Source organism: Neofelis nebulosa, chromosome 9 (assembly GCF_028018385.1).
Source record: "Neofelis nebulosa isolate mNeoNeb1 chromosome 9, mNeoNeb1.pri, whole genome shotgun sequence".
Taxonomy (NCBI): Eukaryota; Metazoa; Chordata; class Mammalia; order Carnivora; family Felidae; genus Neofelis; species Neofelis nebulosa.
The window spans coordinates 80,081,514-80,093,785 of NC_080790.1; the positions used below are offsets into that span (position 1 = coordinate 80,081,514).

General features: G+C 37.5%; 1 protein-coding gene across 3 annotated transcripts; it reads right to left on the bottom strand.

Moving 5' to 3' along the window:
- Window positions 1-1,629: 1,629 nt before the first annotated feature.
- Window positions 1,630-12,248, bottom strand: MITD1 (microtubule interacting and trafficking domain containing 1). 3 transcript variants are annotated; one of them, XM_058684395.1, is made up of 7 exons: window positions 12,009-12,246; window positions 5,828-5,929; window positions 3,820-3,956; window positions 3,653-3,739; window positions 2,835-2,950; window positions 1,880-1,940; window positions 1,630-1,765 (listed from the first exon to the last, which is right to left on the bottom strand). In XM_058684395.1, the coding sequence occupies exons 1-7, from the start codon at window positions 12,157-12,159 to the stop codon at window positions 1,670-1,672; spliced, it is 750 nt and encodes a 249-aa protein (XP_058540378.1). In that variant the 5' UTR covers window positions 12,160-12,246; the 3' UTR covers window positions 1,630-1,669. The 3 variants fall into 3 exon arrangements, with proteins under 3 accessions (XP_058540378.1, XP_058540381.1, XP_058540379.1); XM_058684398.1 differs by lacking the exon at window positions 12,009-12,246 and adding an exon at window positions 8,528-11,480; XM_058684396.1 differs by lacking the exon at window positions 5,828-5,929 and having other exon boundaries at window positions 12,009-12,248.
- Window positions 12,249-12,272: the final 24 nt, after the last annotated feature.

Here is a 12,272-nt window from a genome sequence, read left to right on the forward strand (position 1 = left end):
CTGAGTCTCTATAATGATACGTTCACATGCTCTAGAAGAAATCAGAGTTGTTATTTAACATGAAAATAAGGAGGTCTAATACATGTTCTCACCTGAATGAAAAGCCACTCTATGTCTACAGGATGGCAAGCTAAGCTACGATACTTTGCAGAAAGTAACTTCTTTTTTTTTTTTTTTTTTTTTTTTAATTTTTTTTTTTCAACATTTTTTATTTATTTTTGGGACAGAGAGAGACAGAGCATGAACGGGGGAGGGGCAGAGAGAGAGGGAGACACAGAATCGGAAACAGGCTCCAGGCTCCGAGCCATCGGCCCAGAGCCTGACGCGGGGCTCGAACTCAGGGACCGCGAGATCGTGACCTGGCTGAAGTCGGACGCTTAACCGACGGCGCCACCCAGGCGCCCCGAAAGTAACTTCTGATTAAGTCCAACACTTGTTCCAAGTGCTGTCCTGAGACCCTGAATTCCAATATAATAAAACTTGGCAAACTGGTTTGAGTCTTTTCAGGTTTAGCATTATCAGCATGTGAACCTGAACACATTAAAGAAAAATATTAGGAACTTCTCTGGAATTCCTTCTTGGTCTTTTGTGCCAAGTCAGTCAGGTGACTGCTGGTTCCCAAAGGTAAAACATAAATCTGGTGTCCAAGCCACCCAGGACCACTCTGCCCAATCATATTCCCGTGGCTTCTACCTGGCTTAGGTCCTCCATGCTATTTAATCTTGAATGCAATCTTCTGTTTTCTCCATATGTGATAGTCTGCAATCCCAGCCTATCTCCATGGAACCTAGTCTTTGTCCCCAACCAGTCATCTGGCATCTGGATGGATGAGCTTACCCAGAATAGTTGATTCTAAGACGCAAAGCTTTACAAATGTGCCAGCCAAGGTTGAATGATGCAAAATGCATCTGTATAATTGGGATGATTTGCCTTTATGAAGTTAGGTAATATTGGATAAATCAATGTTAATGTACTTCTGCCAAAAACACTTAATTGTAATAAAATTAGTATTTTTTCCTTGGTTATTAGAACTACAAGCCCATCTCTCTCTTTTTAAAAAAAATTTTTTTTTAATGTTTATTTTTGAGAGAGACAGAGTGTGAGTTGGGGAGGGGCAGAGAGAAAGGAAGACACAAAATCTGAAACAGGCTCCAGGCTCTGAGCTGTCAGCACAGAGCCCGATGTGGGGCTTGAACTCGGGAAGGGCAAGACCATGACCTGAGCTGAAGTCAGACGCTAACCGACTGAGCCACCCAAGTGCCCCAAGCCCATCTGTCTTTTAAGAGTACTCTAATCCATGAGTTTTTCCTCCTGGACTCTTTATGTCTTACCCAGAGGCAAGATTAACATCCAATTTATCTTCCTAATAGGTTCTCATTGTTTATTGATTCATTCCCCAATAGTCAAATTAAGAGAAAAGCTGGTAAAATGTTTAAATTAATCATATGACTAGAAACCCTGTAAATCCACTAAATAATGTATTTATAAAAAATATTTAGGATTGGTTACATAACTGAACAATGAATCCATAAATTAGTAGAAATGTAAAAATTTATTATTGAATACATAATTACAGAAATGATCTGTCCAAAGTAAAAAAAAAAAAAAAAACCCAAAATCAATATTCACTTAAAATATAAATATATAATGCAAATTAAGTTACTGCCCATCATATTTTTTTTGTGTGCTTGTTATGAAAAATGTCCACCGTTGTTTCATGACATGGTCTTAAATCAAAATCACAATATCCAAGGGAAAAACGACTCTAAGAAGAGAAGAAAAGAGGTGTTTTGTTTTTTTTTTTTATAAAAAAGACCAAAGCCATTTGTTAAAATGTTACAAAAAGTGCAACATACTTACTCATAAGACTATATCCTACCTGTGGTTTCTTAAAATAATCAAGTCCCCTTCCAATCTTAATCATCCATCCATTGTTAAACCTATTGAAATAGTATACAGTATTATATTCCAGACATTTAAGTCAGACAGTTATCAAAGGTGTAGTGTAGTAAGTGTCAGCAAAATTTCCCCCTAACAAAGAAAATCATTTTCTCCAGTGGCATGAATTGAACCAAACTTGGAGTTATTCATGGGCCGTGTCTACAATGAAATAAAATGTCCAAAGAAACCATTAGTTGGTTTGATTAGATGGTAACAAGTTTGTCAAGTAAATTATATCTTATTCTTGAATTTCAGATCTCTGATAAAACTTTCCTGTTCTGCTAAGTGTATTCAGGTCAGGCTATGGTGTGTTGCAGGGGTTTCCCTACCTAGAGATGGAGGACATACGCAGGATGAGCTCTGGACCCCGACCTCTGCTTCAACCACAGCAGCTGCATTTTCAGCTGTTTTGCATTTAGGTTGTGCTTAAGTTTTCATTAAAACTAAAGGTGCACTCACTATAAACATATGAAAGCTACTGTGTGAAACAGAGGAACATATTACTAAAATACCTGCATATACTGTCTCCTTGTAGACACTGCTGCATACTGTCATGCCTATGAGATTATTTCATAAAATATAAGTGAATACTAAAATCATCAGAATATTAAATATTGCCACCAGAAAATTATCCCAATACCCCAACACTATATGTATGCTTGAATAGAAAAGTACTTCCTCTTCTCACATGAAACAGAACATGTAAACTATTCCATTAAGAGATATGAAACTCAGATATAATAAGCCAGATTTTTTCCTAAAAAGTGAAAAGATACTAAAATTGTGCTTTATTTAAAATTTTAATAAACTGAATATTTATATGCAATTATATTGCATTAAAATAAATAAGTATATTCAACTGCATAAAAATTAAAATATTGCTATACACTAACCTAATTTCTCGGTCATGTACTGAAGAAGAATATTCTAATTCCAACAGCACTCCATGATTCTTGAGTGACTCTTTTATTTCTTGCAGGCCACTACTTTGCTGCTCTTTCCCACTACCCTGTTAATAGGAAAAATATGATTTTCTGTTCAGTTATTACTATTTTAAATTATCATTAAGCTACACAATGTGTATCATAGATAAAATGGGAAAGATTCTATACTAGTTTCAATGTCTATTATCTCAAAGAAGCAATAAAAGTATGAAGCAGTTTAATGGCAGTTGTTTTTATCAAAATAATTGTTTTTTTCTAATGTACACATAACACGATTCTATCCTATCTCCTAAAATGTGTTTTAGTAAGGCTATTTAGTTATTAAGATGGGGTGCTTTCTTCAAGTTAATCTTAAAATTCTGGTTTATTTAGAAGCATTCCTATTTAAATCAAAATCAAGATAGAGATGCTCACTATCATGCTATGATCCACCAGAAGGCCAATACAGTAAATCAAGAAAAAGATATAATCATTGGTAAAGAGACAAAATTGTCAATAGTGCAGACAGTGTGATCATCTCCTAGAACATCCAAGAAACTAAACTAACAAACTATTTGAATTATAGTCTAGCAAAGTAGCCAAATGCAAGATACAACAAAATCAGAAAAGTCAATAGCATTTTTCTGAAGGTATTTTAGGCCTATTGTTGTACAATTCCCAAAGAAATAGCTCTAGCTGAAGCACTGTGTCCACATTTCCTTGCTCAAACTACATCTCCTAGCTAAACAAAATTCATGAAGAAAGAGTAAATGCTTCCAGATACCTACTTCATCCAGAGAAGTGAGAAGATGAATGGTTTTTACTTTACACGGTCTCTTAATAAGCATCTCACAAAATCGAAGAAAGTTATACAGCTGAAAGACATCATGATGGGTTATTACTAACTCATACATTTTAAGTAACATTTCATCATATTTTTCTACATTTCACCTACCTGATGAATCTGTCTAATATAAGGATCTTGTATCCAAACTTCTGTAACTGTTTCATTAAGATATTCTTGAAAAAGTGACTCGTAACTGAAACCTGTTGCATTCTCTTCTATTTTAATCTGCCGATGATATTTTCCATCTAAAAAACACAAATTTCAATAATAAAACCAGTGACAATTTATTTTCTTTTTATACTATTTACATATAGTGATTAATCAGGATCAGATACAAGTTAATTTTTTTAACTCCTCCACTCAGCAAACATTTCTGAATGCCTCCTACATATATACGAGGCACAATGCAAGATGCTATATGTACAGAAATAAATAAGGCAAAGAATTCCATAAGTGAGTTCTGCCTTCATGGAGGTCAAATGGGAAAGTCCAGAGATTTCTTGGAAGAGGTTCTTGAGCTGAATCCTATAGACCAGGCAGTTTATTCAAGAGAAGTCTATATGTATAATGACAGCTGATAATTCTGTCACCATGAGTAGAACCATAAGCTATATAACTCAGTGGCTATGTGGTCCTTCTCTTCAGATATAAGTCTTTCTGTGTCCTGCAATTTAAAGGCTAAAGTATTAAACATATAAATACATGGAATTTAGAAGTCTTTCTTAGAACTTATACAGTATTTAAATTTTTTTTTTTGATGTTTTTATTTATTTTTGAGACAGAGAGAAACCAGGAGCTGGAGAGGGGAAGACAAGGAGACAGGAACCAAAGCCAGCTCCATGCTGACAGTAGAGAGTTGATGTGGGGCTCGAATTCATGAGCTGCAAGATCATGACCTGACCCGAAGTTGGACGCACAGACAACCGAGCCACCCAGGCACCCCATAGGGTACTTTAAGTAGTAATTTTAGCACTTCTTAACAACCCAAGACTAGGATTGCACAGGGTCAGTAAAACAGTTCCATAGTTTTTGTTCATTCAAAATGAATGATTATTGAGTAAGTTATCAAAGATCTTTAAGATTTTTTAAAAAAACATGACCCCTAATGGTAGTTCTTAATTTATGTGATGGTTGCCGATTTAAAGTTTGTTTAAAAAACAGTAGTTTGGATTTTTTTTCCTAGTATTTCCACAGATATAATGTTACTAGCAACTATGCATCAGTTTTCAAGCCAAGCTACCCACACAGGTTAACTTAACCCAATGTATTCAAACCACAATGCTGATGGTACTCTATTTCATCAATGTTTTAAAAGGAAATTTCATTGTGAGTTTCAATTTGGGGTGAAGGAAATACAATTTTATTCCCACTCAACAGAGGAGCTCGCTGGGGCGGGGGGTACCCAGGGTAGGGGCTCATATGGAATACTAGGAAGAGGTAGGGGAGGGCCATATAAGGATAGCAAGGAAGAGCAGCTGAGGTCTGGAGGCACTGGTTTTTTGAGGACAGTAGTAACTTTGGCTAAAAAAAAGTAGGATTATGCCAGGCAAAGGTGGTAATGACCATTTATAGACATATGTTTGTAAACTGGATGCTCACAAGTAGATTAATAGTAAGTAGGGAAGGACAACTAGTGGCATCTCTGGTCATTAGGAATACTTCACTCCTGAAATGTTTTGATTCACAGCAAAATCATAAAGAAGCCCCAGGAGTTTCCTTAGCTACTTTAACATTTTGGTCATTTTAGAAAGTGAAATAGAAATAAAATACAGGATTTACATTTCCTATTTCTGCGTAGTATTATTTCAACTGCAGTCCACACATAAGCTTCATAAGGATCTGCAGTGAATTCCTTAAAATGGCATGCAAAGTTCTGCAGTATGTATAGCTTTCATCAGATATTCTCAAGAGGGTGTGTGAAAATCACCTCCCCACCTAAAAGGGTTAAGAATATAGGTTATGTATAGGGACGTGGAAATGCAGAATAAAACTATAGGCTCCCAGGGATAAATGGTCCAGACCACAAAGAGTTACAAAAGGCAGAGCCAGAAACACTGGATGAAATGGGCTTTGTCACACTTACTTATGGACACATTCTATAAAACAGCCTCTTTACCTTCTTTTTCTTGATCCGTGTATTTCTTCACTATTTCTGCTCTATCCATGTAGCTAGAAATTTGTTTTCTGAGATTACATTTCTTTGTAACATCTTTGGTGCCTACAAATTAAAAAAATACACTCTCAAATTTCCAAAAAGTTTTTCTATTTAAACAGGCATTATTTCCAGTTTCCCAACTCTTCCACAAATTTCCTGTCCTATTTAGCATGGTTTGCCTCAATCCTCAAATACACAAATGGGCTCAAATTTGGTTTGATCACCAAGACCTCCATTTTTGCACTAAGCATCTGAAACAGCTTTATTTAGGAGTGGGAACTCTGACACTGTGTCTCACTGCTGGGGATACCAAATTTGATGAGGTGATGACAAAGGTGGCCTGAGTCTGAGAACCATTTCGTCCTAATCAACCTTAAGTCTGAAATCTTAACATAATCAAAACACAGGAAACAATACCTATCTTTCTTCCACAAAACCAGCTTCTCTTCCAGACTTACCCATTATAGTTCATGCTCAGTCTTTTTCCCAGTCACCCAAAAAATGTAAGGTATTTTTTGAATACATATTATCAATAAAACTTACCCCAAGTCCCTCGCCCCCAAATCACTTCTGGTTCCCTCATTCCTTCTTTTTGATATTACTTATATTTTCCAATAATAATTTCATTTTTAAACTCCCACTTTTTAGCAACATTTTACTTTGAATTAATTTTATATTTATGGAAAAGCTGCAATAATGGCACACAGTATCCTTTCACCCAAACTCCCCTAATGTTAACATATCATGTGAATATGCTACAATTTTCAGGGTTAGGAAATTAACATTGATACAACATTACTAACTCATCCACAAACCTTATATGTATTCCACCAATTTTCCCACTAGAGAAAGAGAAAGTTCATTTTCTGGTCCACGATCCTGCACAGCATTTAATTGTCATGTTTCCTTAGTCTCCTCCAATCTGAAATCGGTCCTTAGCCTCTCTACCTTTTATGATTTTGACATTTGGGGAAAACAGTGCAGTGGTCAGTTATTTTGTAGGATGTCTCTCATTTGGGGCTGTTGGTGTTTTCTCATGATTAGATTGAGGTTATGCATTTTGGGGAAGAAAATCATGAAAGCATGCCCTTCTCGGTACATGATGTCAATATATGTCATTACTGGTGAGTTCAAAGATCACTCCACTGTAAAATCACTATTTTGTCCTTCATAATTGATAAGTATCTTGTGGGAAGATATCCTGTTTCTCATCACTCTTTCACCCCCTAATTTTAGCATCCATTGATAGTCCTTGCCTGCAACAGTTATCACTGCAGTGTCTGTCAAACAGAGATTTTCTATTTCCATCATTCCTAATTAATTTATAAACTGGAATGCTACTATAAGGAAGAGCTGTCCATTCTCCCCCATCTATTTATTTATTGAGTGATCAATTTGTATCAGTATTGACTCATGCATATTTATTTTATTTTATGGGTTGTAATCCAATACTATTTTTTTTAAGTTTTTATTTAAATTCCAGTTCGTTTACAGTATAATATTAGTTTCAGGTGTATGATATAGTAATTCAGCACTTCCATACATCACCCAATGGTCATCACAAGTGCACTCCTTAATCTCTATCCCCTATTGTCCCATCCCCCTACCCATCTCCCCCTGGTAACCATCAGTTTGTTCTCTATAGTTAAGAGTCTGTTTGTTTCTTGGTTTGCCTCTCTCTCTTCTTCCCTTTGCTCATTTGTTTTGTTTCTTAAATTCCACATATAAGTGAAATCATATGGTATTTGGCTTTCTCTGTCTTATTTCACTTAGCATAATACTCTCTAGTTCCATCTATGTTGCTGCAAATGGCAATATTATTATCTTGCCCTAACTTTATCAGCTTTGGCTTTGAGAGCTCCTGCATGTTGGCTGACCCCTGTACTTTCAACATGACCCATTATATTTTGAGCACTTCCTTGCTTTCTGGTGCAAAATGTTCTAAACTCATCTTGTATTTTCCCTGCCCCAGCCCTGGAATCAACCATTTTTCCAAAGCCCTAAGTTCCTTTTATTGGAGAATGGTATGAAGAAATCCAATTCTGGGTGCTGAGTATACTTCCTGCCACTAGGGGAGTCCTGTCACTACTTCCAGATCCTTTCAATTTGTGGCTAGAAAGTAAATATATATAGGGTTACTAACACACACATATATCTGCCTTTATTTCCGTGTCTACACATCTGTATATATATTAAAAACCATAAGTTCATGATGATAACTTGGATCCCACAGGGTTCATACTAGCCGTCCTTATCTCCTTATGTGTAACTTCTTTTATTATCCACAATATATATACTGGCTTATTCAGGACTCATATAAAGTAGTTTCTACCTCTGGGAGAAAAACATTTACCAAGTAAAACACAATGTTTGTATATAATTCATTTTGTCTTTAACCTTACAGAATATGGTCAAAATACTATTTTCCAGAGATAATTGAGTTACCTATTTTCTTGTCCACCTGCTTCTGTATCACAGTTGAATAATTCAGAGCAGCATTATTCCTTCCTCATCTTGCTACCCCCATTCCCATTCCTTCCTTCTTTGTACCTCTTTTCCACCACCCCACAAACCTCATTAGTTTCTGTTTTGTCCTTCCTTTGTTTTGAACAAATGAGGAGACACATGAATATCTTCCTTTTTACATGAAGGATAGCATACCATAGATCTCTTTGTCCTTTGTAGTTTTCACCTAACAGTGTATCCTGGAAATCACTCCATATCGCTTCCACAGATCCTCCTCATTGTTTTTTACAGCAGTATAGCACTCCATTGTGTGGATGTACCACACTTTATTCAACCTCTCTTCTTCCCAGGGTATTCAGGTTGTTTCCAACATTTTACTGATATCAATATGGGGCGCCTGGATGGCTCAGTCGGCTCAGCATCCGACTTCGGCTCAGGTCATGATCTCGCGGTCCGTGAGTTCAAGCCCCGCGTGGGGCTCTGTGCTGACAGCTCAGAGCCTGGAGCCTGTTTCAGATTCTGTGTCTCCTCTTTCTTTCTCCTTCCCCGCTCATGCTCTGTCTCTCTCTTCTCAAAAATAAATAAACATTAAAAAAAATTATTGATATCAATATAATTACTGAATTCTTTTCTTTTCAAGTCCTTCTACTTGAAAATTAGTATCGAGATCCCTACTTTCTCATGCCTATACTTCAGTATCTTAAGAAAATCCTAATCTATCCATTTATAATCTATAAATCTCTTGTGAGGAATCCTGTTTTTGCTCCTAAGGTGATATGAGAACTCATATTCTTCTACTAGGTTTATATATATTTCTTTAAACTCAAAAACCTTGAACTGGTCTCTTTATCAGGATTAAGCATTTTATGGTCTCTGTTACAAAGAGGCAGTGTGAATAGTGGTTAACAGCAAAGCATCTGGAGTCACATGGTTTTAGTTCAAAACCTGCTCTGCCACTTTTGGCTGTGTGACCATGGCCAGTTATTCAACCTGTCTGTATCCTCAACTGTAACACGGAAAGAGAAATTGTTCCTTAGACAGGGAGATGATTAATGATCAAAGAGACTGGCTTGTAGGAAATAATAAATTTTGTTAATATCATTATCACCTACATAATTTTTTCCATTCACCATACTCTGGGCTTCCTTTAGAACCAGACTATAATATCTCTTTTCTTAAATTCCACTGTTACTTTGCAACTGCCTATAAATATACTCTATTTTCTCTGTCCTCTGTAAATAAAGTAGTCCTTTCTTAACGATCACCCTCGATCAGCTGGCAGAATTTAACAATGTAGACCCATTCCTCAAACATCACATCTCAGTTTCCTAGGCTTACTTACAGCAGCCATTCCACTGGAACCTCACTCCCACATCTAGTCATGTCCTAATGCCAATTATTCAATATCCAGACTGTCTCCTCCTTTCTTAATATTGGTGTCACCCCTCTGGTTCCTTCAGGCCCTTCTCACCTCTCATCTTGATTCCTGCAGAAGCTCCTCGATTGGTCTGCTTTACTTCAGTCTCTTCAGGTTAGTATCTCCCCCACACTCTTGCCATATTCACTCATTTATTCAAGAATTATTTACTGAGAACTTACCACATGCCAGACATTGTTCTAAGCACTGGGGCTACAGCAGTTAATAAAACAGACATGATTATCCCCTATCATTCAAGTGGGAGGAAAGAGAACAATAAAAGGAAGTTGGTAAAATATGTATGTTAGATTGTGATAAGTGCTATTAAATAAAATAAAACAAGGAAGAAAACAAGGGAGTCCTGGGATGGGGTTGTAACTTTACACAGGAAGTCAGGAAAGGCCTCACAGTGAAGGTACTATTTGTATAAAAAACTGAAAGAGAAGAGGGAGTATGCTATGCAGATATTTGGGAGAAGAGCATATTCCTAATAGAGACAAGCCCTGACATGCAACTCTAATTACATCACTCCTTTATAAAAACTTTAAATGGTTTCTCTTTGTCTATGGAAGGAGTTAAAATCTCCTGGCAGTGAAGGTCATCCACACCACACCTCAATCTACTTTACTTCTCACTCTTCATCTAGAGACACACAATGAACCAAAGTGAACCACTTATTTGGTAAAAATAGCACAGACAGAATTTAAACACTCTTTGTGGAATTTCATTTCTGAAATTCTACTTATTCCTCAAAAGCCACCTCCACCTTTCCTCCCCCAAATGACCTTTAACTATTTAAATCCTCATTGTCTATCTCTCTCTCCCGGCACTTATTTCCTGTACTAGAGTTATTTGCATTTGTATCTTAACCTGTAAGATCAGGTCACTGTCTCTATATAACCTCTGTAGAATCAGTAGAGCACACAGGAGCAAAACTATAGTTCTCCTGATTCAGATTCCCAGAATGCCAGAACTTGAGTAGTGCTTGACCTGGCAACCCTAGAGCACTGGAACTTAAGCAATGATCCACCTGACCAACACTGTACCCTCTCTTTTTTTGGCAGTCAGTATACCAGAGTCTTTAAAGCCTTGGGCTCCCAATTTTGACTAACTGTGGTGGAACTGAAAAGCTTAATTTTATGCTGTACAATGAGGATAACATCAACTCCTACTTCTCAGGGCAATTGTAAAGATGAAACAAGATCATGATATTCATGTGCTCTGACAGTGCCTAGCACTCAGCACTCATAAATGATAATTACTTTCCTCCATCATCATCATCTCCTTCTTCTTCCCCATCATCATCATCTTCATCTTCATCATCATCTGGGCCTTCCCAAAGTAGTTTTACTAAAGCCCCCACCCCCTGAAAAGCGCCCTCTGCTGTCCAAAAGCTTCTGTAATACTTAGGCTAAAAGGCACACAGGGGAGATCTTCGGCCAGACTGGGAGCTACAGGTTGTGGGGACCAGGGGCCGGACTTAAATCAGTTTAATACATAATTACTGAGTGTCTACTATGTGCCAGAGATTGTACTGGTTGTTAATGGTTATTTGGGTACTTCTCAACATTGAATAACTATATTAACAGATCGAGTTTCGCTGTGCCTACCCACAATCCTATGTATTTCTCACAACGAATTTCAGTACACCCGTTATTTATGAATTTTATTCTACCGCTATGTGATTTTATTTTTGTTTACTTCTAACGAAAATATCTAAACATAAAAGCAAAGATAATAGTGTAACGAACACCCTTATTACCGATCACATAGATTTAAGAATTGCTAGAATTCTGCCACATTTGCTCCGGGTCCCCCCCCCCCCCCCGCCTTAAAATTAAATTCAGACATTATGACAAATCCTTCCCAAGACAATTCGGTCTGCATTTCTAAAAATCAAGGACAGTTTTAGAAAAAAACATGCTACCTAACAAAGTCAATAACTTGTTACCCAATCCATATTCAAACTTTCCAAAAAGGATCCAAAAATGTATTTTACATTTCTTTCGAACCTGAGTCCTATCAAGGCTTATATATTTAGATTTGATTCTGTCTCTTCAAAATCTAGAGTACTGACCCTGTCTTTTTTTATGACATCAATCTGAAAGAAACCAGTCCACTTGTACTGTAGAATATCAACCTTCTGTTTTGACTGCTTCCTGGTGGTGTACAAGAAGGGTTTTTAACTTTCACTCCACCCCCAGAAACTGCGGATCCAGTTCCTTTCCTCCGGTATCCTCTCCACGGCTCCCTGCTCACCTCTCAGGACCTGCATGAGCAGGTCAATCCCCTCCTGGTAACACACCAGAGCCTGCTGGTACCGGGACTCCGAGTCCAGTTCCATCGCCCGCTTTAGCACCTTGAATGCAGCTGTGCTTTCGGCTTCCTGCTCCTGTCCGGATCTCGCCATAGTTACGGAAACTCCTCTCTGCTTCAAATACAACCAGAGCCGAACCAGCCGCTGCCGCGCCGGGGAGGTGAGGGGGGAGGGGGGAATAACGTGACAGACCTGCGCCTGCGCTC